This window comes from Astatotilapia calliptera, chromosome 14, assembly GCF_900246225.1.
Source record: "Astatotilapia calliptera chromosome 14, fAstCal1.2, whole genome shotgun sequence".
Taxonomy (NCBI): domain Eukaryota; kingdom Metazoa; phylum Chordata; class Actinopteri; order Cichliformes; family Cichlidae; genus Astatotilapia; species Astatotilapia calliptera.
The window spans coordinates 8,750,785-8,778,334 of NC_039315.1; the positions used below are offsets into that span (position 1 = coordinate 8,750,785).

At 40.1% G+C, this 27,550-nt stretch overlaps 1 protein-coding gene across 5 annotated transcripts in view; it reads right to left on the bottom strand.

The window, feature by feature from the left end:
• The window catches only part of nbeab (neurobeachin b), a 201,460-nt gene that overhangs the window by 82,502 nt on the left and 91,408 nt on the right, over positions 1-27,550 (bottom strand). For 3 of the 5 annotated variants that reach the window (XM_026191617.1, XM_026191616.1, XM_026191615.1), the window contains exons 31-38: positions 26,505-26,662; positions 24,473-24,596; positions 23,618-23,737; positions 22,708-22,835; positions 18,206-18,267; positions 14,082-14,146; positions 12,021-12,129; positions 7,287-7,453 (exon numbers count right to left, since the gene is read on the bottom strand). In XM_026191617.1, the coding sequence (XP_026047402.1) occupies positions 7,287-7,453; positions 12,021-12,129; positions 14,082-14,146; positions 18,206-18,267; positions 22,708-22,835; positions 23,618-23,737; positions 24,473-24,596; positions 26,505-26,662 (933 nt within the window). The remainder of the gene's footprint in view (positions 1-7,286; positions 7,454-12,020; positions 12,130-14,081; positions 14,147-18,205; positions 18,268-22,707; positions 22,836-23,617; positions 23,738-24,472; positions 24,597-26,504; positions 26,663-27,550) is intronic. The other 2 variants (XM_026191619.1, XM_026191618.1) reach the window with 1 other exon arrangement.

The following is a 27,550-nucleotide window of genomic DNA, read 5'->3' on the forward strand; positions in this document are numbered from 1 at the left end:
GTCAAATGGGAATTTTCACACACACTTAAGTTGCAAAATTCTATATAGGGATATACAGTTAGGTCCATATATATTTGGACATTAACCCCAAGTTTTTTTTATCTGTTTACTAAAACAATTACAGTAAGTCCAATTACTGTTATATAACAGACATGGACATGTGTAGACTCTCAGCTTTCATTTGAGGGTATCCACATTTAAACTGGATGACGAGTTTAGGCGTCTCAGCTCTTTAACATGTACCACCCTCTTGTTTTCAAGGGACCAAAAATAATTGGACAATCGACTCAAAGGTAACTCATGGGCAGGTGTGGGCAGTTCCTTCATTATGTCATTGTCAATTGAGCAGATAACAGGCCAGTTGATTTGAGGTGTGGTGCTTGCATTTGGAAGATTTTGTTGTGAACAGACAATATGCAGTTAAAGGAGCTCTCATGTGCGTGAAACAAGCCACCCTTAGCCCTTACATGTATAGTGGTCACTACAGTGGACAGCTATTCAAAGACTGTTTTCTTGTATTTGTGTCAGTGTTGATGGTATACTTGCCACCCCCTGGTCAGTCAGTTGTCCACCTAAGTGGACATGTAAAAAACTTTTTGAAAAGTACGTTTAAAAAAATAAAGTTCAAAAATATTTTTTACTGCCTAAAGATTAATAAAAATACTTAAGAAAAAGAAATACCAATTGATAATTCATGCATGAAAGGGTTAAGCTGTGAAAACAGAAAAAAAAAATCAGAGAAGTTGCTACGATATTAGGAGCGGCAAAATCATCCTGAGAAAGAAAGAAAGGACGGGTGAACTCGGCAACGCAAAAAGGCCTGGACGTCCATGGAAGACAACAGTGGTGGATGATCGCAGAATCACTTCCATGGTGATGAGAAACCCCTTCACAACAACCAGCCACGTGAACAAAACTCTCCAGGATGTAAGTGTGTTGATATTGAAGTCTACCATAAAGAGAAGACTACATAAAAGTAAATATAGAGGTTCACTGCAAGGTGCAAGCCACTCATAAGCCTCAAGAATAGAAAGACTAGATTGGACATTGCTAAAAAAAAAAAAAAAAAAAAATCTAAAAAAGAAAGATTACTACATCATCTGAAAAACAGTGGAGGAAGTGTGATGGCTTGGGTGTGCATGGCTGCCAATGGCACTGGGACACTAGTGTTTATTGATGATGTGACACAGGACAGAAGCAGCCAGTTGAATTCTGAGGTGTTCAGAGACATACTGTCTGTTCAAATCCAGCCAATTGCAGTCAAATTGATTGGAAGGTGTATCATAATACAGATGGACAATGACCCAAAAAACAGAGCCAAAGCAACCAAGGAGTTTATTAAAGCAAAGAAGTGGAATATTCTTGAATGTCAAAGTCAATCACCTGGTCTTAACTGAACTGAGCATTTCATTTGTTGAAGACTAATCTTTGGACAGAAAGTCCCACAAAAAACCAACAACTGAAAGTCGCTGCAGTTAAGGCCTGGATGAGCATTAAAAAGGAAGAATCACCAGCATCTGGTGACGTCCTTGACTTCCGGCTGTCAATGCCAGCAAAGGGTTTTCAACTAAGTAGTAGAAATGAACATTTTATTTTCAGTTATTTAATTTGTCATGTTACTTTTTCAGCACCTGAAATGTGTTAAAAAGAGAAAGCTTTAGTTCCTCACATATTAGGCAATCTTTTTGTTCAACCCACTAAAATAAAAGTCTGCACTTCAACTGCATCTGAGTTGTTTCATTTAAAATCAATTGTGACAACGTGCAGAACCAAAATTAGAAAAAAGTTATCTCTGTCCAAATATTTATGGATCCAACTGTCGAACTAAAATGTCAGCATCCATCTATAGCCTTTGAGATGCAATGCATCTTTTTTGGAGCAATGGCCTAACACGTTACAGGCCAGCTACTTAAGAGTCCTCAACACTAACTGAAATATGCACCTATTTCTCTGTAACTTCACATCTGTAAATGTAATAAAATGTATAATGCCTTAGAGATAAGTGACCACAGTGATCTGTTGTCAAAAGCAATAATTAACTTCATGTTTTTCAAGCCATTTAAAACAGAATGGCTCATAAAACTTGCACAGCGCTCGATTGCAGACAGATGAGTTTCTCATGGTTAAAGATTTTCTTTTTATTCTATTTATGCTCAGAGGGGATTTGTGTGAGGCAGTCGGGAGGAAGGACAGGGACATGCTGATTCAATAAAACACCATTATACTCCTTTTAAAAAGCTTCCATTGGTGACATGAGTAGGGGGTAATTATAATAAATGCCAGTAATCACAGACAATTCTATTCAAAGGAGCAGCGACTGGTTTCTGTCTCACACACACACACACGGACACTGAAAACACGCCAGTTTTTAGTGTAATTCTGAGGACAAGTGGTCTTTTCTTTTTCTGTTTGCCAACCTAACAGGCTCTGACTATGTGATCTAAAAAGTGTGAACTAAAAAGTGCACGAGGAACGTGTTTGAAATGTCTCAGTTAAGGTAAAAATTGAGCTAAAGTAAAATAAGGAGACAGTAATAAATAGTTCACTTGTTATCTAGCTGCTCAACCAGTAATTTCTGCCATAGTAGTCAGTTCTCGTTCGCCCATTTAACACTGATTTATTGAAACCTATCCTTTGTGTACATTAAAATGACAACCAGACATGTGGCACTGTAATGACAGGGACCTCACACGCCATGAAAGCCATCGGGCAGCCTGCAGAGGCTGCAAACCAAAGCGAAAAAATGTGAAAACATCTTCTGTCAACCAGCACATTCTTCTTCTTTTTGGGGATTTTTATGCAGCATTCACCAACATTCTGCTGTTAGATTAAAAAACTAAAAAGACACAAAAAAGCACCCTGTGCATGAAAGTTGTGACTGGCAACCATATGGTGATGAGCCCGTTGCGTTCAAAGTAAACTATAAAGTAAGGAAAAAAATACAGAGTAATTTCCTCTATAAAAACACACCAAGTCTGATCATGTGTCTCTCGAATGCCAAGTGTTAAGTGACTGTATGGCCAACATCATGATTAGATTATCACAAAGGGCTGCAAATGGCACACAATACTTTCATCTCTTTAATTTCACCATAGCTTTTCATCGCTGTTCTCAAGACTGCCGCAGACTTTAGGTTACGAAGCTGAGATCGAAATGCTTCGGGTTACTGGATATGACTTTTCTTTTGTTGATTAAGAGATAGAATGGAAACACACTGAAGAACGTTATTGGACAAAGACAAAAGGACACAGCGGCAACAAGATTAACTCCAGGTCATCTGGCATAATGAAGACAGACATACGAGGGATGAGGAGCCACATTGTGCTGTTGGTGAGCTCCCCTGGATCGCCAGCTTTCCGGAACCTATCTTTCACTGGAAATGTGGCACAGTCAAGCAATGCCCAGCTCAATTTCAACGCCCACTGAAATTGATGATTGCGTGAATGGGCCTCTTTCCAGAGATAATTAGCACAGCGTACAAGGTTAAGAGGGCCCCAAGGGAAGAGAGCCTGGTGTAGGTCAAGAACGAATGTGAAAAAGAGAGGATAGAAGCGAGCGAGAACAAAGAAGCATCATGTTTTCAATAAGATCAAATTAATGAAGATTATAAAATGCACCCTCACTTAGAGGCTGTCTTAAACAGAGCTGCATTTTATTGATGTACATAGTAGATTAAAAAAATAAGGAAGAGCAGAAACCGCTTTGGTAGAGTGGATGGGAGATAAACATCTAAAGTGTGCATGTGAACAGAAAAAAAGCCCTTAGAGGTGAATTAATTTTATAGCAGCTTCTAAGATTCCCCTTTTGATTTTACAATATTTAACAGAGTACTTCAGATTAATCACAAGAATGTAGGATCATACACGTTTTGCTGCTCTGGACGTCAAGTATAAACGTGTCTTTGAATTATATCCAGTATGTTGCCAGATTAAATTTTGTTTTTACTGTCAGGCTCAATTGGGGACCTTGACTTTTGTTTTCTGCCCCAAAGGGATCATCAGACCTCAACCCTTGCAAGGCTTTAAGGATCTCTGAAAGTGCTCACACCCCCACTGTGGTAGTAGAATTCTATTAGAATTGATAACCCCTTTCAGGAAGGACCAAATACTGCGGGCACATTGTGAGTAAAAAGGTTCATTCCATCACAAAGTTATTATCCACGGGCAGATTGTTACCATTCATCACGTGCCAGAGATGAAACTCACTGTTAGTCAAGGGAAACGGCTGTTTCACTGCCTCGAAACAGATCAATATATGCCGCCATTTTCCTTTTGCTCCTCTGCTACAAAAAAGTAATTATACAGAAGAAATGTTGACAATCAATAGACTAGTCAGGTAAGGTTAAGGTCTGCTGTGGAGGCCAGCAGAGGCTCCTCCGTCAGCTGTCAGTGATGCTACTGAACTCAGACGCCCGCATGGGAACAAAGAGAAGCTTGTATGCTTCAGCTCCCTTTTACATTTGTGTTAGGTTGGCTGTGTCGAAACAGTTAGTATCAGTGCATGAAATCCAATGAATTTTCAAGTGTTTAAAGGTACGTGTGTGTGTTAATGTAATGCAATATTAAAATTAGACCTTTAAATATATAACAAAATATAAAACAATAACGCATATAAAAATAAAAAAAGAAAATGAACAAATACACCATTAAGCTGCCTTTTTTACTCTAACGGTGTATTCAAAAAGACTTTTGTTGCATAAAATAAAGTTGCAGTTTAACTTTGTCGAGAGAATTTATTGTGCTGTCACAGTACGGTAGTCCCGTGCTGCAAAAGTGCTGGACATTAGTCTTCAATGAATTCATCAGCATCGCCTTGACATCTACTTTCACTTTAGACGAGCCTGAACTTTATAATCCACTGGCAGGGTTCAGAGGTCAACAGCAGAGGGGACCAGAGGGCAGGGAAAATCACTCTCTCCCTGGAAAAAACTCTGACATCCAATTTTCAACTTGATTTATCAGTGTAAAGCTAAAATTGATAGGGTGTCATTACTGCACAGGGAGCTGTCTTGGAGAGATGTATCAAAGCCTCCTCATTTTGATTTAGCACAGCGGATCAATACAACCCTATACTGTTTCAATTTGAGGACTATTGATTTTTCTATGCTGACTCCATACAGAGGGACATTCATCATCAAGCAAGCATATAGTATGGATCCAACGGGCCACCATAGGGTCTGATCCTCGTATTTTTCAGGCAGATCATATGACTGTAGAGCAGCTGTTTTAAAGCCGTGTACAGATCATTTCCTTATTTACCGCTCTTGCTGTTGGTGCTACAACACAATTTCCTAAAACTGTTTGTTCTAAGGTGAACAACAACTTAAAATCAACTGGCTGCAGATACCAGGAATTCAAAAACAGAGAAATCTAATACTTGGGCATCTAATGAGCAAAGCTGCAAACATGCGGTTTAAAAAAAAAAAAAGAAAGAAAAAAAAAACACTAAACAAAGAAAAGTGTCAGTAGTCTGACTACTGCCTTCCTATGAATAATTTTGTTTATAATATATCCTACACTAATGATAAATATCCCTTGGCATGTCCCCAGGCAGAACTTGGGAGTTAAAGGCAAAGCAATCTCTGTGCAAGACGGTAAAAACAAACATTACTAACTAAAGGTTCACACACACACACACACACACACACACACACACACACACACACACACACACACACACACACACACACACACAAAACAGACAGCCACCTCAAAATGCTTGAGGGCTTTATATTTTACAAGAGAAGCATAAATGGGAAAGTTAATGTAGCATTGAATAAGACTGAGCTGCTGAACTGCAACACTGCCTTGAGCTTGTGAGCATATTGCATCATTTTTCTTCACCAGCAGGTTACCATTAAATTTGAATTTGTTGGAAGTTTTGCGGTATCATTTACAATGCACCCACGCTCAATAACCTTTTGTTTCAATGCAAATGCTATGCCTCTGAGAGAAGCTCCATAAATATTTGAACAAGAGCCCAGAATTCAGTCCAATAGATTTCCATGGGTAGTTAAGGTTCAGTCAGTTTTAAGAAAATCTGTACTTGGACCCTGAGATCCTCACAGTCACGGTCAAAATATTAACATAATATTAAACACAGTGTTTGGATAAGGTCAGTTTTTCTGCCATTGTTCTGGAAGCAATTGCAATACATTATTGCCTCTAACAAATCCAAGTGTCAACGGGAAATTGCAGCATGTGATGTCAATATACATGCATTTGATAAAATTAGACTGGCTACTGCACACAATGTTCCGTGAGTAGAAGGATAAAGAACACATTTAGCTGCTTAGAACATCTACTGATTTTGATGGAAAATGCTCGAAACATTAAAAACATAAAATAAAGCTATAAAAATTAGTAAAACATTTTTTCATATTATGAGGAAACCTGGTTTAAGATCTGAAACAAATTCACGCTCAGCAAACCCAGTCGAACATCTGCACTGTATCGTTAAAACGTAATAACAAACTTAAAGCTACTGTTTCAGCAAAGATGCAAAAATTTGGCAAATAAGCAGCTGCGGTTTGTGTATAAAGTGGCAGACTTTCTCTCAACTGGCTGCTCTTGAATTCATTTTATGTGAACAAATTTACTACTACTGTGCATTTCTACAACTGGCCTGTATAATGTGATGTGGATATTTAACTCAAACTGCCTGAGGCTTTCCCTGCACCAAGTCATTGCTCATAGTTCTGCTATTATAAAAAACTGCATGCTTTTTGTCATATCTGTAATTCCCAGCCATAAGCCCAGAAGAAAACAAAACAGCTTGCTGTGACTCCTTTGTTTGTCTAAAATAACTAGCTGTCAATGCTTCTAACCAGCCCTGCATCCATGGGACCATGTGGATGATAGTGAAAAGTAAGCAGCAGAGTGGGAGAGCTGGTGGTTGTTTTAACAGGGCCCACGGGGAAGGCTGCAACTACCACCAGGTGCTGGGCTGTGTTACTGAGAGGGTCAATGAATGCCTGGACAATGCTGCAGAAACACCCCAACCCCCGTCTTCCACCCTGGTATGTTAGATGACTGGCCAATCAGCTGTCCCCAGAGGATTAAGCCACTCGGCACTGTAATTGCATTTGCTGACCTGATTGCTGACCCTATCGGATCCTGGGAAAATGACATTAACTGGTGGCCCTATCCTCTGACTGCAGAGTACTGTGAACAGGTAACTTTTGTCCTGTAGGTTGTACCTAACATTGAGTGGCTATAGTTTATCTTGAAGTCTTAACACCACCCCTGTAGGTCTGCAGTTAAACTTGTTCAAGTGTGGGGACCTACCTCTGGGCCAGCGTGCCCCAGGCACCATGCTTGTTGGTGAGGATGTTGACGATTTTCTGCTTTAACTGGTTGGCTGTTACATGGTCTCTGTGCTTAGCGGCGCAAATCAGGTGGTCACACATCTTCTCTTCCTCTTTTCTGTCAGCAGCATACTGAGCACAGTTTGACTAATTTCAGATTTAAGAAAAGAGAAGAAAGAAACAAAATGTGTTAATCTCATTCTGTATTTATATATTTAGGTACAGTATCTACCATCAAATTTAATGCTGGACATTGTTCTAATAGCATTTGAGAATGTCTTACTTGAATAAAGTCAGAATAATATATACACTCTAATGGAGCATTTGTCACGCTGAAGAATGTTATAGCTTCATTCAACACACTTGAGTGCATAAAGATATTAGTGGACAGCTGAGAGATATATTTCTACTCCCTTGGAGGAGGGCACTAAATCACTGCAAGCACATGAAGGCAGTCCATTGCCTAACTGTGGACAGATGAGGCTTCCTGTTAGGTAGCTTTGGATGGCGCTATTAGGGGAGAAGAATATAGCCTGTCAGGGTTTACAAAGCTACAATGCCATTATATCAATAAAATGTTTATGCTGTCCGCTGGTATAGCAATGGGTTAAAATGTGAAGATTTGCAGTTATCTTCTAAAACAAACTGTAAGAATGTGTAAGAACATATTGTTTTATATAATTCAAATCATAAATATAAAAAAAATCTACTTGTCAGAATGTTTAAATAAAATACAATGTGTAAAATTTGCAGCTTTACTTATAAACCTTTTTCCTGAAGTCAGCGCAACAGAAGCGCACCAGGTAGCTAAATGTAAAGTAGAGGAGCACATGCGACTCTGTCTCACTAGGCCACCCTGAGGGGAACTCTTGCTAATATTCGCAATCTAATTTGCTAACAGAAGCTGGAAGTTAATTGAATTTCCTGCTTTAAAATTTGAATTCTGTCAGATATTATACTTCAACATATACCTCATAAAGCGGATAACTCAATCTCCGCCCGTCACCTCACATTACAACGTGACGCCGTGACAAATATCAAACATTATTTATCACTTAAAGCATATGACGCGTCTTCCTGACACCAACTTAATTGTAAAACTGTCTTATCTGCGTCCTGAATCTTCAATCTTGAAGAGTGGGTAATAAAGTAATGTCAGGCCTAGATGAAAAGTGTAGGCTGTCTGGAGTTGGCAGACAGAACGGATGGGGCCAGGTACACTTCCCCCTTCTCCTGACATTGCATATCTAACCGTCTCTTCCAGTTTATCTAGTGGGTCAAGGATCCTCAAGAACTGTATATCAAGCAGCTGTTTGAGGATGGCTGCTTCTCCCAGATAAGAAACTCATCACTACTCATATGTACAAGCTGTTAACAGAGCTGGCGGAATTGTGTGTGTGTGGTTTTGTTCGATAGCAAACACACATTTTGATTTTGAACAGTCAGACTGGTAATACTTCATAACAACTGTCGTTGCGATAATCGCATGATTATAAAACTTTGTGAATAGTTAAAAAATGCAGTACAGTGTATTTTGGGCTATTATAAAGTTGTAATGTTGCTGTTTTAAATATTTTTGTTTTAAAGTAAGCAGGTGGTGTTACAATTTAAAATCAGAAGACCAAAAACCTGAAAACTACGGTTTATGTCCTATTTAACTCTCAGTTTTGTTTTCTACTCTAGTCTATCTCACAATTACTGCGACCCCAACCCTGTGGGTATCGCCAAGATAGCCCAACAATATTTGAAACCCTCACTAATGAGGAATTAAACTTTTATTATGATACCAAATTAAACAAGTGTATTAATCAGATTTGTAATATCTACCAAACCATCCATCCACTTTTGTTGTCTAGTTCGGGGTAATATAGCACGGAGAATATTGTGCATTCTAATGATATCTGAGTTCAATGGTTATCATTTCTCACCTCTCTCAGCTATGATGTCAACACGATGCAAAAATAATTCATAAATCAAAGCTGCTCACTCTTTCACAACAGCAGTTAGCTCTGCATGTTTGATATGGTAGATATTTACACTGGATAACCTTCCATAAGAAACCCCAAAGGGATCTGTGTCTCCTCCTGGGATAAAACAGGAGATGTTTTTGCTTTTTAAATGAATGTGTAAACCACTACACAACTTGCAACTTTCTAGTACTTGCTTTCGCTTTATGAAATGCTTTAATTCTTTGTGGCAAACATTCAACACGATGTTGGAAACACTCCTCAGAGACAACGTTTGGTTGACTCTGTGGAATCCTTTAAAAAACAGTTAAAAACTTTACTGTGTAAACAAGCTTTCTGTTGACCAATGCTTTTTACATTTTTATATTTTTAATTTACATCTAGACTCTATATTGTGTATATTGTGCATTTTGCTATTTATCCCTCGATCTGGGGCTCCACGCAAGATCTCATCCCGTGGGGTCAAAATGATCATGAGAACGGTGAGCAAAGATCCCAGAACCACACGGGGGGACCTGGTGAATGACCTGCAGAGAGCTGGGACCAAAGTAACAAAGGTCACCATCAGTAACACACTACAACGGCAGGGAATCAAATCCCGCAGTGCCAGACGTGTTCCGCTGCTGAAGCCAGTGCATGTCCAGGCCCGTCTGAAGTTTGCCAGAGAGCACATGGATGATACAGCAGAGGATTGGGAGAATGTCATGTGGTCAGATGAAACCAAAGTAGAACTTTTGGTATAAACTCAACTCGTCGTGTTTGGAGGAAGAAGAATACTGAGTTGCATCCCAAGAACACCATACCTACTGTGAAGCATGGGGGTGGAAACATCATGCTATGGGGCTGTTTTTCTGCCAAGGGGACAGGACGACTGATCCGTGTTAAGGACAGAATGAATGGGGCCATGTATCGTGAGATTTTGAGCCAAAACCTCCTTCCATCAGTGAGAACTTTCAAGATGAAACGAGGCTGGGTCTTCCAACATGACAATGATCCAAAACACACCGCCCGGGCAACAAAGGAGTGGCTCCGTAAGAAGCATTTGAAAGTCCTGGAGTGGCCTAGCCAGTCTCCAGACCTCAACCCCATAGAAAATCTGTGGCGGGAGTTGAAAGTCCGTGTTGCTCGGCGACAGCCCCAAAACATCACTGCTCTCGAGAAGATCTGCATGGAGGAATGGGCCAAAATACCAGCTACTGTGTGTGCAAACCTGGTAAAGACCTATAGTAAACGTTTGACCTCTGTTATTGCCAACAAAGGTTATGTTACAAAGTATTGAGTTGTATTTTTGTTATTGACCAAATACTTATTTTCCACCCTGATTTACGAATAAATTCTTTACAAATCCTACCATGTGGATTCATGGATTTTTTTTTCACATTCTGTCTCTCACAGTTGAAGTGTACCTCTGGTGCAAATTACTGACCTCTGTCATCATTTTAAGTGGGGGAACTTGCACAATCAGTGGCTGACTAAATACTTTTTTGCCCCACTGTAGCATTACACAGTTGCAGCAGATTTTTTCCACTGCACATCCATGATTAAAATCTCCCTTCCCGCCACATTCCAAAGGTAAGCTACCATGACAATGAGCAGTGAACTCATTGTCATAGTCATAAAACAAACAGACATTTACAGCAAGCATATAGCCAGGTAGTGGTATTTAAGCAATGTTTAGTTGGAACTAAGGGGTCCAAGAAACTTTTGCCACACCATGACATCACACGCAGCCTGAACCATTCGCACAGGCAGGATAGATCGATGTGTAATTGAGGCCCTACCATTTAAATGTGGCAGCAAAAATTGAGACTCATCAGACCAGGCAATATTTTCCCAACCTTAAGTTGTCCAATTTTGGTCAATCTGCACAAACTGTATCCTCATTTTCATGTACTTCTGTACCAGTGTGGTCTTCTTCTGTTTCAAAGTTCAGTGTGTTGTGCATTCAGAGATGCTCTTCCGCATATCCTGGCTGTAAGGAGTGGTTATTTTAGTTATTGTTGTCACTAACAATCCCGCCATTTGTGCAAAATCACTTGCTCTTTTCCACAGTCTGATGTTCACTTTGAACTTCAGAAGGTTCTCTTGATTATGCATTTATAATTTCATTGAGTTGCTGCCATGTGATTGGCTGATTTGAATCAATGAGCAGTTGAACAGGTGTACTTAACAAATGGCCAGTGAGTCTAATTTATTGTAATTATTAACCTTCAAATAATAATTTGTTGTATTTGAAAAAATACTACTTACTTTCATAACATTTATTAGTGATTAGTGCTTTTATAAGGTCTTATTACTCCAGTGTGCACTTCTTTTATTATGCCACTTAAACCCTAGTGTTTCCTTTCATATCTCAAATGATGGTTTGATGGGCGTAGGCTAAATACAGACAAAGGGATTTTATCCCCCGAGTTAGTTGGCAAAAGCTCATATCAAAATCCTAAATTAATATTGCCGGGATCCCTTTGCCACCAATAATTAAATTTATACGAGTTGTAAGAGCGAGGATTTAATCCTCGTGAGGACACAGAGGGACACGATTACTGAGCATATAAAGTTGAATGCCTGTTTTATACTAATAGGATTTGTTTAGAGCTCATTAGCAGATTGTCAAAATCTATTTTCACAGCAGATGGTAAAACTGAAATTTGGTCAATTGAAATATTGAAATACTGTATTTACTGTTGATTCAGTAAGCTGTGCAACTCTGGGCAGGCCTTTAATGCTTTCAGAAGCATAGTTTATACCTCAAACTCTGCATGTTTGTGCACGTCCTCTGCTCGCTGTCTGTTGAGGATGAATTCAGCCTCGTTGGCAACCCGGACTATGTGGTCCTTCATGGCATGGCAGAGCAACCTTTAATATTGCAAAGAAATTTAAAAACAGGAGAAAACATCAGGATTTTTAAAATTACTATGCATTTCAAAGACACTCCAAAGGAAAGCACAGTGTAAAGGTAAATTTAGCTTGTCAGGACTGTGTAACATTCTGCTTAGTGAGAGAGGAGACTGGTAAACAGAATCATTTGTCTGAGTTATGTTGCAAGGCTGCAGGTCAGTGACAGACCCCTCTGTAGCATTAAGGAGGGAATAGAGTGTCATTAGAGCACTGGAGCCTGTCTGCCACGCTCCTGATTGACTGAGCATCCCTTCCCACTGACCAGAACATCAACCCAGAAACTGTATTGCTGACAAGCCTGGCGGTGGAAAGCTTCTCACATGGCTGAGTCTAGACACTCCGTGGTCTCCACCCACATTCACACATAGGTTCCAGTATCTTTAATAAGTGAAAACACCCTGGATATTGTGTGTAGATTACATGCCATTTTACACACCATTAGGCCAGCTTTGTTTTAATTAAAACACCCCTTGTTCCTCTTCAGTGCTTGATACAGATTGTAATTTTCCCTCCCATCCCAAGGAGAGGCAGTAATCCCAAGGCTGCGTTCATCAGCTGCTCTCGCCTCTTTAGTTGTTGACAAGCACTCGTTAATAGACAGAAGTTCACTGTTCAAAGACAGAGGCTGACAACGCCAAGCTTTGTTTCGAAACCAAGAATAGATGAGAAAGCAAGTTGACAAGTGATATTTGGAGATGGAAAAAAGACATTTACGCGCTCCACCAGACTTTTTGTGGTATTATTTCATGCATAGAAAACACTAATCAATCACCATTCGCGCCATGACGGAGTGAGGGTGCTTAGCTGCTACAACAAATGCAACTAAAATTTCATTATGTCAAGAGGGGGGCCTGATTATCATTAACATTTCTACTTTCTTTCGCTACAACAAATGTCTTATCATCAGTCATTTCAACAGCATTAAAGTTAAAAGGTTGTTTTTTATTTGTCTTGGTCCTTTGACTGCTTCCATGTGTGGATTGCACCTCCTGACAGTGCCTTTAGCAGAGGCGCCTCTCTCATCTCATGTTGGCATTCATTGACATACAACTCATGAAACACATTAGTTATAAAAGTAGTAACACACCTTTCTTTCTCAATAGCTATTTAATATGATAATGTCTGGTGCTAGAAGCAGCAATAACTTAATGAATGCTCTCTTTGTTTTCACGAGGGGAGGATAAATGGCCTCTAAAGTGGATGTCAGATCTGATTGTGGAATAAGCTTAAATAAAATATCCACCTAATCAGAGCATTGTTAGCCTGCCTGTTAATGGCTTGGAATTAAAACAGCTGCATTATGAAACATAGCTGAATGTTCTGTTGCACATACAACAGATACAATGTCTATGTCAGCCACGCCTTGTAAGGCAAACAGATTTACCAGACTACAACTACATATACGTCTGTCTAGTTAAGCAGAATAGGTGCACAGAGATTTGAGTAAGACTGGAAAATTATGTGTCTGTCAGCAGCACCCTGGACAGCGCCGTGTGGCCCTACTGACTGAAGCTCTTTGTTCCCGAGCCAGCGGGGGACTCAGAAGCCTGGCTGGGCTCAGGCTTGAACCTGGGCATCGAGGAGGCCTGGCCAGATGGGTCAGCAGATGGGCAAGGAGGCTGAGCCGCCCCTGATCTGCTCGACAGAAAACACAGTCTGGCCACACCCAGGGAGGAAGAGGGAGGAATCAAGAAAAACACAGCAAAAAAGACAGAGGGACAAAATACAAGAGGAGGACCCGAGACTCTTATGTTATTCTCTCACAACAATCTTATTTACTTTTACCTCCAACAGAGCAGCCAAGAGGAGCAAGAGGTTTATGGGCAATCTAGTAAAAAACAGGGGGATTAGTAACCCAGTGTCTGGCCTTGTTGTTTAATCTTATGTATATTAATAAACTGATACTTTACCTCCCTTCATTAATTAGCTCAATGAATGCCAGTCCAGCATTCTTTTGAATCGAGTTCTGCCACTCCTGAAGAGAAAGAAAAAATATTTATTACTCACACAAGGACTGCCCGTGCATCTAAATTACCATAAAGCTAACAGAATAATACAAAGAACACATCAGAAATCTTTGCAAAGCACATCAAAAATTAAAACAGACTTTGCATCCAATATGCAGCAAGATCATTCGGAAAAGAGTGACAAGAATCACATTTCGTCATGAAAATTTTATATTTGAAACTGCAATTTAGATACAGTTTCATAGCTTGTAATTCAAGTACATAAAAAAAGCATTTCGTTGATATATCCTTTGAGGAAAAAAAATAAAGTGATAGCTATAAAAAGCTGAAATTCTGCACCACATGTAAGACCATCCTTTCTTCCTCTGTGAAAAGATCTGTAAACACAGGAGAGATGTAATTGTGGGATGAAACTGTATCCTCTCGCTTAAATACAGCCATTTCCTCCGTCCCTTACAGTGACAGATTACTGAGCGGGCTCACTGAGCCCTGCAGTGAGTGCCTGGAAGGAATCCGAGTCCTGGGCCAGAGTGCCAGCACTTGCTGTCTCACAACATGCTCTGGAAATGATTAAAAAGCAGTTTGAGCGCGCGCCTTTCACTGTGGGAAATTCAGCTCTCCTGTAACCTTACTGAGGTGCAAATGGAAGAGAAAATAGAGAAGGCCACAGTTCAAAGAAAAAGGGGAAACAGAAGAAAAATGAAAGGAGAAAGGGTTTTAGTTCTAAGGGCTAATAATGTACATATAACTTAAGGCTATTCACATATATAAAGGAACCTTTGAACATTGTTTACCGAAAAAGCATTAAATATAACTGCTATTCCCAACTGAAAGACTATATGGTGGTATATAATCTGCATGCAGAAAAGAGGTACACACTGCTTGTTCCCTGTGAGTGTCTGGATAAGATAAACAGCATTTGTTTAGTATAGTACTAAAATAACTGACATTGACATTATTATGTATGGGTACGTGTTTTTGTACATAGTTGTTGTGACTGACACATACTGGTTCGCGCACGAGTGCACAGTCTGACCCTACGATGCGTTAAGTCAGGGAGATGGTGCTGACAAACTGCTGAGCATCTGGTCTCCAAATGTTCCCCCTGACCCCTTTCCTGTGCTACAGTATCTGCCTGGAATAGGCTGTTGTTGATTTGGAAAGGGATCATGTACAGCCAGACTTCCAAGGTTCCACTCGCACCATGCTCACGTGACAAAAATAAATACGGAAATCAAGGCAGACGTGACACTTGGGCAACACCGGGAAAGTGGCAGCAGGTCAGAGGAGGTAAAGCATGAACTAGTCAAATATGCTATCTTGTCTGAGGTATGCTTGTTGACAGCTGAGATAGCACTTCAGAGACTCTCTTTTTTCTTTTTCTTTTTTTTAGCTGGAGTGCACAACTCCCAGAGGAGGCTGCCTTTGATTGCAGAGATTTAAAAAATCCTCTGCAGCCCATTTGAAGGAAATTAGGCTCGACGTGCAGCTCCTTAAAAAGAGATGTAATTCTTGATGTAAATGCAGACCATAACCACAGTGCAGCACCTCTGGCTATGTAAAGTTTGTTTAGTAGTTTCGCCAAGAAAAACGAAATTTTAAAGATGCACCAATAGTTTGGCCTTTTGGACATGTCTGGTTACAATTAAAAAATAAAAAAGGCTTGACATATTTTTGTCTCATTATTATTAGCTCATAATTACATATCAAGCAGGCATATCCAGGATTACTACTTCTTAGTAATATCCGAGCAGAACTAAAGTCCTATAGTGACTTGCTTATAGCTGAGTTTAGTTTCCACACACTACAACTCATTTACACTGTATTTGATATGATATAAACTGAATTTAGCTTTCTGGGGGAAAAATGCTTCAGTTGGAAAAAACTGAAGACTACAGTAGTCTACTGTATACAAATGAATTTGCTACAAGTGGCTAAAAAGTGCCATAATACTAAAGAGCAGGTGAGTTTGTTGAAACGCAAACGATACTAAGAAGTGTTTGATGCTCACTTGGGGAAATACTGGAATTCTCCATTGTATCTTTGAAAATCCTACCACCTAAAATCCCACAACTCCTGTCCCAGTGAACAGCTTGATGGCCTTGAGAGGCATCTCTCTCTTCCCACTTTCATCTTCCTGAAATTCAGCAGGGCACTAAGTATTTGTGGTGTTTCAATCCAACCTGTCAGTATGCGGGAGCCTTTGCTTTTATCTACTCTGCTTTGCTCAGTTGTACTCTCCACATCTGGAGGCCTTCCATCACTAAATCTCTGTGGCTCCACTCTAGATCCCCCCCTCTATGTTTAAGCTGTTACAAGAAACAGAGCTGCTTGACCCTTTCATTCAGCTGCCCAGACTGAGGAGAGACACATAGTGTCTGCAGCCATGGCCAGCAACATAATGATTGCTGTGATTAGTATGCATAAATAAGAAAAGGCAGATCATTAGCACTAATTTATTCATAAAAGTGACAGGTCACAAAACAGAGAGGGACTAAAGGTCATCTAAGTGCCCTCCTTGCTGTCTTAAAACATTAATGTTAAAGTATGTGAGGGGGCATGTCAAAGATGGCATTTTATTGTGATAAAAGCTCACCCTGCATCTGACAAGACTCGCTGTGCTTTCTAAAACCAGCTGAGATTCAATATGTGCTACCAAAGACATCAATTATGAGCTCTTTGCACTGCAGTTATTAATCAGATTAAGGATTGTCTCTGCTGCTTCTGACAGCTGGTCAGCACATATGAGCTTGGTTCCCTGAAAAAAGTAATGAAGAACACACTGCTAATTATCTATTTTTACATCAGTTAATTATACCAGCTGGTAACAAAAGTGGAGTATATACATAGAGAGAGTGTATTATAAGGATGAAGAGCAATTGTTCATCTTTATCTGAACAGTTTTAGAAGGACACCAAACCGTACAATCTAGTTTCAAGGCCTTGCTGTCTGATCGATATCTCAGCCTGGGTTTCAGCCCGCGAGCCCCTAATGGCAGGAACCTCTGGAGCTGCAGTAATGCTATCTGTGTAACGGGGGGTGGACTCAGACCCTTAACAGCATGCTGATGCTCTCATCTGCAATAAATCCTAAAGCTGGAAAATGCAACTTCCCACAGACAGAAAAGCAGCACAAAAAGGAGCCCATCAAAAACCATCAAAAGAGCAACAATAACTCAAAACTGGCTCCCCCATTTACGTACATTTTTTGGTGGAAAGCCCCTGAATAATGGCCTCCATATAACAGAGGCACAGCTCCCTGCCGAAGAGCCCTTTGGACTATGGATACCATGGAGCACACTTCGTGGCAATCCACCTCCTCAAGACTTTGGCCCAGCAGTCTGGATCCACAGAGGCACCAAGTAATGGCTTCCTTATGGGCTCCCGACGCAAGACTGATGGGCTGACAGAAGGTATGTTAAATGTCTCCTGTTCTAACTGCTACATCAGGGCTCTGACCTTCCCTAAAACATGGGCTTAACAAGAGATTCAGAGGGTCAGCTCAAAGGTGATCAGTCACTTGCAGGGTTGGCATGAGGTGGAGCTCATTCTCTAAAGGAGAGCTTGGTAATAAAGCTCTAGGGCGTAGTGAGAAAGTCGGTAGATTCTCAGAGATCAGTGTGTGTCTGTACCATCCGTTTGGACAATTAGCTTAAAGAGGGAAGAGATTAAATAACTTGCTGTCTAACATGAGCCCTCAAAACTGAAGCAAGTCTTAACCATAAATGTGTATACTTTCAAAATATCCACAACTTGGACTGGATAAAGGGTATATCTAATGTGCATGTCTCTGTTTAAAATACATCTTTCAAAGTAAGAGGTGAGTGAACTAGGTTATAGCAATGACCATGTCTAATTTGCCAGTACAGAGTGTCAGCTTATATTGATCTGCAAAGGTTGAAACCAGATCCTTGCACGTCTCCACAGAGTGTTGGCAGAGAGTATGTTATCAAGAGTAGCAGAGTATAGAACGGCCTATTAGACATGAAAAAGAATGGCAGATAGAAAAAGACAAAGAGAGCCTGGGAAGATGAAAACTGTGAAAAAAATGAGAAAGAAAATGCTCACCTGAGAACAAAGGAGCATGACGAGCTCCACCACTGAGGTACTTGACTTCATACACACTAGACCTTTGGAGATAAAGCAGATGAAAAGAAGAGACATTAATCTTGCATGTTAAAGAACATAAGCATACAACTGTTGGTATGATAAGGTGTAATCATTTGGGCAAACAAGATAATATATAAAAAAAGAAAAACGCATAGAGCACAACACCGACATACAGTACTCGACTTGTGCAAAGCTACTGTATATAGCCTCTTTTAGCATTTTTGCCAACCCTCCCCAAATTGTGTTCCCAATTTGCCTGTCATAAAATTGTAAAGGAGAAAAAAACCGACAGAACAAAAAAATACATCTGCAACACATTTACATACGAGCACTCCAACCCCCACACACGCACATCCTTCACACATGCCACACGCTCACAGAAGACATTCACAGCTTCTTCCCACATCTCCATTCGGTAGACGGTGAGCCGCTGAAGCAGACAACTCTCTAATGAAACATGGGCAGGTGTGAAAAGCTCATTTGTAGAAACAATGGCTGCAACTGGTCTCGTATTCTGCACCTCCAGCCCTTCTGCTGCACTCGGCGAGAACCATTAAAGGTGCAATCATTAATAAAGCAAAGAAAGGAACTCTATAGTACTCATTATAGGCAGGCAGAGTAAAAACACCTATGCCCCATGGATGTTGTTGTTTCATGGATGATGGGGAATCCACCAAAGAAGATTTCTAGGAACTTTAAGTTTTTCACAGTACAAATACTTAAAAACAAAATAGTATTCATGTAGTTGTAATGATGGCTTATTTAATAAAATTATTAATAGCAAAATAGTTTTGCATTATACTTAAAAGCAGAGTTATCTTTGATATTATTCGGTTTTATAAAGTATGCAAAAAGCACCTGAAGACACGGGTATAAAGAATAGCCTAATTATACAGAATAGCTTAATGAGAAATGCACGAGTGTCTGCTGTAATAGCACAGAAAACAATAAATAAAACAATCACATGTGTGTCCAAGGTACAATTTGCTGTCCACATGTAAACACAGCAGCAGACCTACCTCCAAAAGTCCAAACACTAAAACTGCAGTAACATTTACATTGGTTGACATGCCTGTTAAGTATGGGCACCGTTTGATAACAATGATATATACTGATAATATTAATGCACTTGTGTATTTGTAAACTATGATATGTAAACATAACATATTAATATATTTTATAAATATGAATTTAATTCTAATTACATGACGTTTCCCTTCATGGCTTTTTATTTATTTCTATTTATGTTTTATTATTTTCTGTAATATATATAGCATATGAGTTGGATGCTTATATTAGACATGTGCAATGGGCTCAGGCCTCAGTCTGCTCTAAATCTTCTTCAGGCAGTTTTTTTTTTCTTTTTGCTGTTTTTTTGTTTGTTTGTTTTTTTTTATCTTGGCTCTGTGTGATGTCAGTGCAGTGGTTATCCCTAATATAAACATCTCAGCCACACAGCTCTGGCTCTAAGCTTCTGTTTGCATGAAACAGCCAATCAGAAAAAAGTTCACTGCCACCCTCGATGTCAGCAAAGGGAGAGGAGCTGAAACTGATTGTTTTAATAAAATAATGAACAGAGGGGCTGCAAAAAGACCTGAGAGCACTGAGATTAATAGGGATTATTTTGAACTTTGAATTTGAATTGTACAAGGGTGGAAAGCCAGGAACGAGCATAAATGGTCCCCTTTAAAGGTCAACTAGACAAAATTCAGCGGAAATGGTTTTACTTGTGTGATTAAATGGTATAATCTAACACAGAATGCAAAATATTCAAACCCTGGATGGATGGATCTTTTGGTCACTGATTCTCCATTGAGTTCTATTCATGAGCAGAGACTGTCCAAGGGAACATATTGTAAATACTCTAAGAGGATGTGACCCTTCTCTTGTACACAGAGTGCCACAGTTGACCTCTTGTTATAGCAGTGACACGCTAAGCCATAAGTCAGTCCGGACTGACACAGTAGTCAGGTGGCCAACTGACCCTGGCCTTGTGCTGGTAGACAAACTAAATGCATTCTATTTAAACATGGCCTGCCAGTCCTTTCCTGTAAACAGGGCAGGGTTAAGGCATGGGTGAATGTGGCATTGTGGGGTGATGTGCCGGCAAGCTGGGCCACTCAGGGGACAGCAAGGAGCAGGCGGCAGGCATCACAACAGCGGCAGTGTTCGCGCACAGCTCTTACCCAACAACTCCAAGTGTAAAGCTCAGGGTGCACACAACATAATTGCTGCAGTGACCACATGTCTGCAAAGGGGGTGAAGGAATAGAGTGAGGCAAAGGGGCACACGGGGCACAGGAGGGCTTGACCCCGAGCAATCTAAGGAGTGATGGATGACTGGTAATTACTGGTAAATGGAGCGCCTTTGCACTACAGCACAGTATTTCAACTGCGGGCCTGGGAAGGGTCGGGAAGAAAAGTAGATGACGAAAAGAGACGAAGCAAAATCAGTCATGAACAGACTGAAACTAAGATGGGCTGAAGTGGCTTGATAAACTTCCATATAATATAGGTGTCCAAGAGCAAGTGTTGATTCTGTGTATTTGCAGTGTTTTGACTGGTAAACCTGCTCTAATCCCTGTCAGAGTTCACATTTCACAGACCCAGACAGGGTTAAACATGTCTAGAGTGCTGAGGCCCGAGCTGTCTATCTATGACCTTGTTTGTGGGGTTACAGTCTGCAGCCTGAGATCAGCTCTGGTTTGTCAGCTTGGTCAGTCTGCTGACAGACTTTGAGTGAAAGGGTAACAGACATATTCACACTTGTCAAGGCTTTGCTACCTGATTTTTCATTCCTTTCTCCTGACACTGAGTGAGTAGACCAAGCCACATGTGCATAGCATACTCACATTTCTATTTACTTATGTATATATGTATGATATACGGCTGACTTGGAGGAAACCATGCTTGTTTGTGGAACTTAACTGGTTGGAATGGAAACATTTTTAAAAAGGAGTCCGTAAAACCTCAAATGTCCTTTTCATGAGCGCAGAAAGTACTTAATGCATCATTTCACCATTCATTTCGACAAGACTAGTTATATCAAATAAAGAAGACCCTTCTTATCATTAAACATGCCAAAGCTGATTATTTTTAAAAGCTTAAATTAGATGACAATAAAAGATGCTAATAAAAAGATCCATAAAATTTCAGATCCAACATTGCAAAACAACAAAAACCCTAACTAAATGCAATGTTATTCAAAACATTAAAATATTGGAAATGCATTTTTTAAATCAACTGGTTGTGTAAACAGTTAATGAATAAAGTATGCCCCTGGAGAAAAGTGGACAATGGTGGTCAGTAAATGTGGGTCAAAGTATTTCTCTAGCAGGGCTTAAATAACAGTCACAAGAGTGCGTTCTGGCAGCATCCTGTCATTCTCTGCCAGTGTCCACCAGTGTCGGTTAGGTTACCAGCAAAAGAAAAGACTTTTGCAATCCGCATTCAGAGAAAGCATTTTGGGTGCAAGTTGAGAGAGCGGAGACCACCCGCGTATGTTTTGGACTACATACAAACAGACAAACATCTGCAAACACACACAGTCTCACTCATGCGCGTGCTGACTGCGGTGGCCCTGTTTTCTTGTGAATACAAGCCAAAACAAGCCTGGGGAATAGAGTGGTAGTGCACACACATGTAGGCATAGAGCCCTGAGGTTAGGCACAAGTAGCACTGTGAGAGGCTGCCAACCTGAGGCTTGAAGAAGGGACTGGAAAGCTTCACGCAGCCACCAGGAAATAGAGTGGAGTGCAGCAAAGAGATTTCACACTTCTGCAAACACTATGCACAACCAAACCAGTCAGTGCAGCTCTATTTGTAAAGTGACTGCTGTAATACCGTTTTAAAATAAAATAATTAATGCCATTAAACCTCGTGGCTGCACAGAGGCACGTCTAGGTCAAACATTCAAGAGTACATTTTAATAGCAACAACAATGACTACGGTAATACAGAAACATTTAAGCACTTATACTTCATTGTAATAAAAATGTGCGTGCATATAGATTTTACTGTGCACAAAAAGGTTAAAGCTTACCCTGAAATAAAAAAATAAAAAAAGATTTCAAAATCCCTTCTAGTACAATGTGAGTTGGAAAGAGTGAGTTGGAAATTTCATCTTATTTTGGCACTAAAAATAATGCAATGAGGTGGCAAAGGCTACCAACATTTAGTTCAAAATGAGATTGGTTTGACAGTGAAATGCTGATGGTTACAAAAACATCTAGGAACAATATGTGGAAAGAATTTGAGAAAAGAATCATGAAGAAAACAAACACACACATGCCACAAGATGAATGAAAGGGAAAACAAATTTAATCAGACCCCCAGCTTGTGTGCAATATCGCAACTCTCCTGTCAATGTCTACAGCATCCAAAGTTTGGCAGCCGGTGGGGTGACTGGGACAAAAATGTTAACAGCGCACTAAGAATAAAACGCGCCATACAACATCTGTACCTTCTATGAGCAACTCTTGTCCATGGCTGCCCAGCAGGGTGCGAGACAGAAAAGGCGCAAAGTCCACAAAGATCTCTCTCAGCAGGGGTGCGACTTTCTCCAAGGCCCTTTCTAGCTTTGTAGTAATGCTGTCAGAGAGCACATCAAAGTAGAAGTCAGAAAAAGAAATTAGACACCTGAATTTCAAAAAGAAAACTTGAAAGAGGTCATTCTTTTTGCTACACTATCAAGGAGCAATAAAAAAAGGAGCAGTGAGAGCCCCACAGTTCACCCGGTGTGCACAGCTAACAGCACTTAGTGTGTAGTCAGACTGTCAGAGTCAGACTGGTGGGTGCAAGAGGTAACCAGCACATTTCAGAGGATGCAAACTAAGCCAGATATCAATGAGATTGTGGCTGCTATCAGCAGAGATGTTAGTGAGTGAAGATTTAATGTTATTAAGAGCCATGTGAACTCACATCTCACTAGCTGTTTGCATTCTTTGTTGTGATATGTTACCAGAGTTGCACTTGAGATCACAGTTGTTCACTGCAGAGGAAGTTCCACATCTTTTAGACAATCACTCTATGCCTCTGGCTGACATTATCTAAGAACCTCGGAAAAACTGTGAGCTGGAGTCATGCAGCCATACAAACTGAGACGGTGTACAAGTAGAGATACAGTATATCTCCTATGTGTACACACACACACACAGAAAAAAAAGGACAACACGAGGAGAGCTGAAGCTTGTTTTCCCAGCTAAGATGGACAGAAAGCTGCAGAATACAGAAAAACAGAAAGAGAAGAGGGACGGTTTATGTGTAGTGGAAACCCGCTTCAAGAAACCTGGGAAAACATATTCAGAGAGATGACACACTAGCATAAAGTGCAGGATGCAGGAAGTCTAGGTAGCTAGCATAGATGTCCTTGCCTAAGACACTGTCCTGCACCTCTGGAGGCTGTCTTTAATCCTGTCAGGGAGCTAAAGGGTTTGAGCTCAGGAGGTGTCAGCTTCTGACGTAGTGGATTCTGGTCTACTTCACAAAAGGCACTGAAATAGAGAGAAAAAAAATAAAGAAACCACAGGCAATCCTTCCTTCATGATGCTTTGGGACTTAAAAGTTGGGATCATGAAGTCATTATATTATAATAAAGAACTATGGTAATAATCAGATTTATTTGTTTGATTTCAGTAGACCGAAGCAATCTATTCAGCTCGGCTGTGATCTAAAATATAACACAGGCATCAGTAGGTTCTGTGGTGAGATAGTACCATCATTGACTTCACAGTTACGCTAAGTGATGTCGGTTACTGCTGCCATGGCAACTGAATCTCTATTCCTGTGGCAGAAAACACTGAGGCAGAGCAAGAGAGGAGAGCGAGACTCTGGAGAAAGACCTCGGCTCTCAGCAGTCGGTGGGAGAGTAGATCTAAGGATGTCTGTCACAAACTATTAGAGCGACGGGAGAAGATGAGTCAAGGTCACAGCCAGCTGTACTCAAGGTAATACACATGCACATAAATTAGGACAAACTTTGCCACAGTGTTAACATAAAACCACTATTTTGGTTTTTATATATACATATATATATATATCGATACACACACACACACACACACACACACACAAAATGCAGAAAACTATAGAAAATCTTGATTTAGCACTTTGAGGAAACTTTAAGGAAAAAAACACAATGTAGAAAAATCTACTTTCAGGTAGATTTTATACAGAAGTGACACAGTTTGACTAAATGAGTTTGGCTGAATGGAAGAACTGTGTTGTACCTCATGTTTTCTACTGTGTCCTCAGGCATGGGGGCCACCGTCTGCACGGCCGGCAGATTCTTACTTGTGGCTCCATTGACAAAACTGGAGGAAGAGGAGGTAGAAGCAGCTGCGTCAGTGGCTCCTGCGGGAGGAATAACAGAAGCGAATCACATTAATGCAAGGCAAAAATAATTTCAGATTTATACAGATGGCTGACAAATTAGAGGAAAGACGTCCATTAGGCATCTTATTATGATGTTAAGCCTCTAAGTGCTGCAAAAGCACGCTACGGCACTTGCTTTTGATGATGGTGGTGGTGTGTAACTCATTGGTGCACTTTCTGCCATATGTGTTCAACTGGGTCAAAATATGGTAAGTGTGAAAGCCATCACACATGGCTTGCATAATTTCTGCACTGATCAAACCATTCAGTGGCCCCCTAATGGCCTTTGAATGCAGGCATTGTCACAGTGGAAGAATACCACTTTGAATCAGGATATAAAATTTCATCTCAGCATAAAGGTGACCACCAAACAACTTTGCACTGATTTTTAGTGACCCCTCCCACTAAGTGAACAAGTGGATACAAGAAAACGCAATGCTATGTCTTATTGTGTTTTAACTATCCTTGTCAAGTACCAAGCAGAAATATTTAGGTAACTAAAAATAGACAGTAAAATGTGGTCAATTCAAAGCATTTAAATACTACCACAAGATTTGTTGAAGAAAGAAGCAACGCCTTATTCAAAACCATTGTCTATCTTCAGGGAAATTCCATTAAAGTTACATCCAGTGCTTGTAAATGTTTTTAATGGCACACAGATTGAAATGACTGAAAGAAAATGAAGGAAGGATGGGAGGTTATAAAAAAGCAGCCACAATCTGGCCCCTGACAGTAGACTTCAGCCCAAATTTCAACCAAGTAGAACAAATTATGCACTTTAACTAAATCCAAGTGCAACTCAGCTGGTTCAAACTTGTGCCAGCAGGGACACATGGAACTGTTTTGTTTAGTAAAACGACAAAGATGAAGAATCAACCAACATATCGAACATATCGGAAAAGCTTTAAACAAGCCAAGAAATTTGGATATTGTGACAACTGTAATTTAAAGGTGAAACCTGAGTCAGAGCTTCTTGGCAGCATAGTCGCAAATATAAAATCATTCTGACTGTCCTTTTGAGAGGTCAGACCAGTGAGAATGATATCATGTGGTCTGGGTGAGAGTCTGTGGATTTAGCTGAAAGCACACTTTCACTTGGGTACATTTCTCAAATTCCTTCACAAGGCCTCAGAGAGGAGAGTGATTTGTATTACCATTATTACTATTATTGTTGTTATTATTATTATTACTATTACTATTAATAATATTAATAATAATAATAATAATAATAATAATAATAATAATAATAATAATAATAATAATAATAATAATACAGCACACTAAAAGGTGTTTGAAATCCTTTGTGCTTCTTTGTGTTAAGTGGGGTATTTCAAAAGCCAGAGTACACTGGCCCTGAGGTGAATCCTGCTCAATGCAGCACAGCCTCGGGAGAAGCAATGTGACAGCAAGGGGGGAGAGGCCATTTAGTCAGTCAGATCAGAAGCCATGCACCATAAAAAGTCAGGGTATGCAAATTCACTTTTGGCAAAACAAAAAAAAAAAGATTTGTTTTCTGTACAGTTGAAGCAGATTAAAATTAGGGTGGTGTCTAGACAAATCCTGGTGGCTAAACAGCCATTTTCACTCTCAGAAGCACAGGGCTGCTTTGGGGAGTCAAAAAAGGTAAAGACTGCCATCTAGTGATAGCAAAAACCACCTGCAAGGACATCCAGGATCACATGATCATACACAGTAAAAACACTTTGTTCTATTCCTAGAATAGCATCATTTAACGGAAAATCGGGAGAGGTCAGTAAGATTACAAGTAATTGCAACTTGTAATCTTAATACTGAAGCAGTATTATGTAAATCCTAGCAAGGCTACTAGGACTGAGTGTAGGATTTGAACAACGCGGTTTTAGTCCAGTAACCTTGTTTGTAGCATACCCGTAGTGTTTATCATGCTTTTGGGGGTCGCAGAGGTAGCAGCAAAGATGTTGGGGGTGCTGCCAGTTGTCAAGCCTGGAGAGGTGCTGCTGCTGCTTCCCAGGGTGTTAACTGCTAGGCTGCCAGGGGAGGTTTTCTTCACAGGCACCACCACACTCCTACATCAAACACACACAGAATGTGTCTTATTTATATATGCACCAAAAATGATGCATTAAAAACTAAAATAAAATGACGTTATTAAAAAACACAGAACAGCTACAGGGTGTTGTAATTGCTGCAGGTGTATGAGATTCAAACTGTACATTATTAAAAAAAAAATGCTAACACAATTGACTTATATTCTTGATTGAACAGCATTTTAAATATGTTTGGATCCAGAATTAGGCCTTTTATATATGACATTCTGCTTAACAAAAAGAGAGAGTCATTTGTTTTAATAAACAGAAGGTAAAAAAAAAAAAAAGTAACACAGTAACAGTTAAAAAAAAAAGGATATAAAACTAAAGGAACAAAACAATCTACAAAAAAAATATGGATGAAGCAAGACGCAAGTTTAAATCTTACAGGAATAAAAAAAATGACGTGTTTTTAAATAAATTAAATCAGATGATAGCAGAAAGCAATTAGCATGAGCAAACCTGGTACCAAAGTCATTCATGTTTTAAGGGGGAAAATATCTGCATCTCTTACTCCTTGCAGGGCCTGCCACTACGAGCATGCGGACACATTAGTCAGGGCATTTGAAGGGTAAACATCCTGCCCTGTAACTCCATCTTTCAACGTAATGCATGCAAGGCAAACTTAGACACACATGTACACATGAGGCTTAAGTAAATAAACATGAGAACCAGCCAGCGAGCTACTACATTCCCTTACATCTGCTCTTGCCTCCAGTGGTCCCCTGGTGCAGCCTGGCCTGAAAACATCCCCAAGTCGAACAAAAGACTTTCCAGAAGCAGATTTGGGAATTCTCTACTTGGCGTTTATTCTATCCAGAGCCACAGAACATAATCTGCTTCACAGTCAGAAACTATATGAAGGGT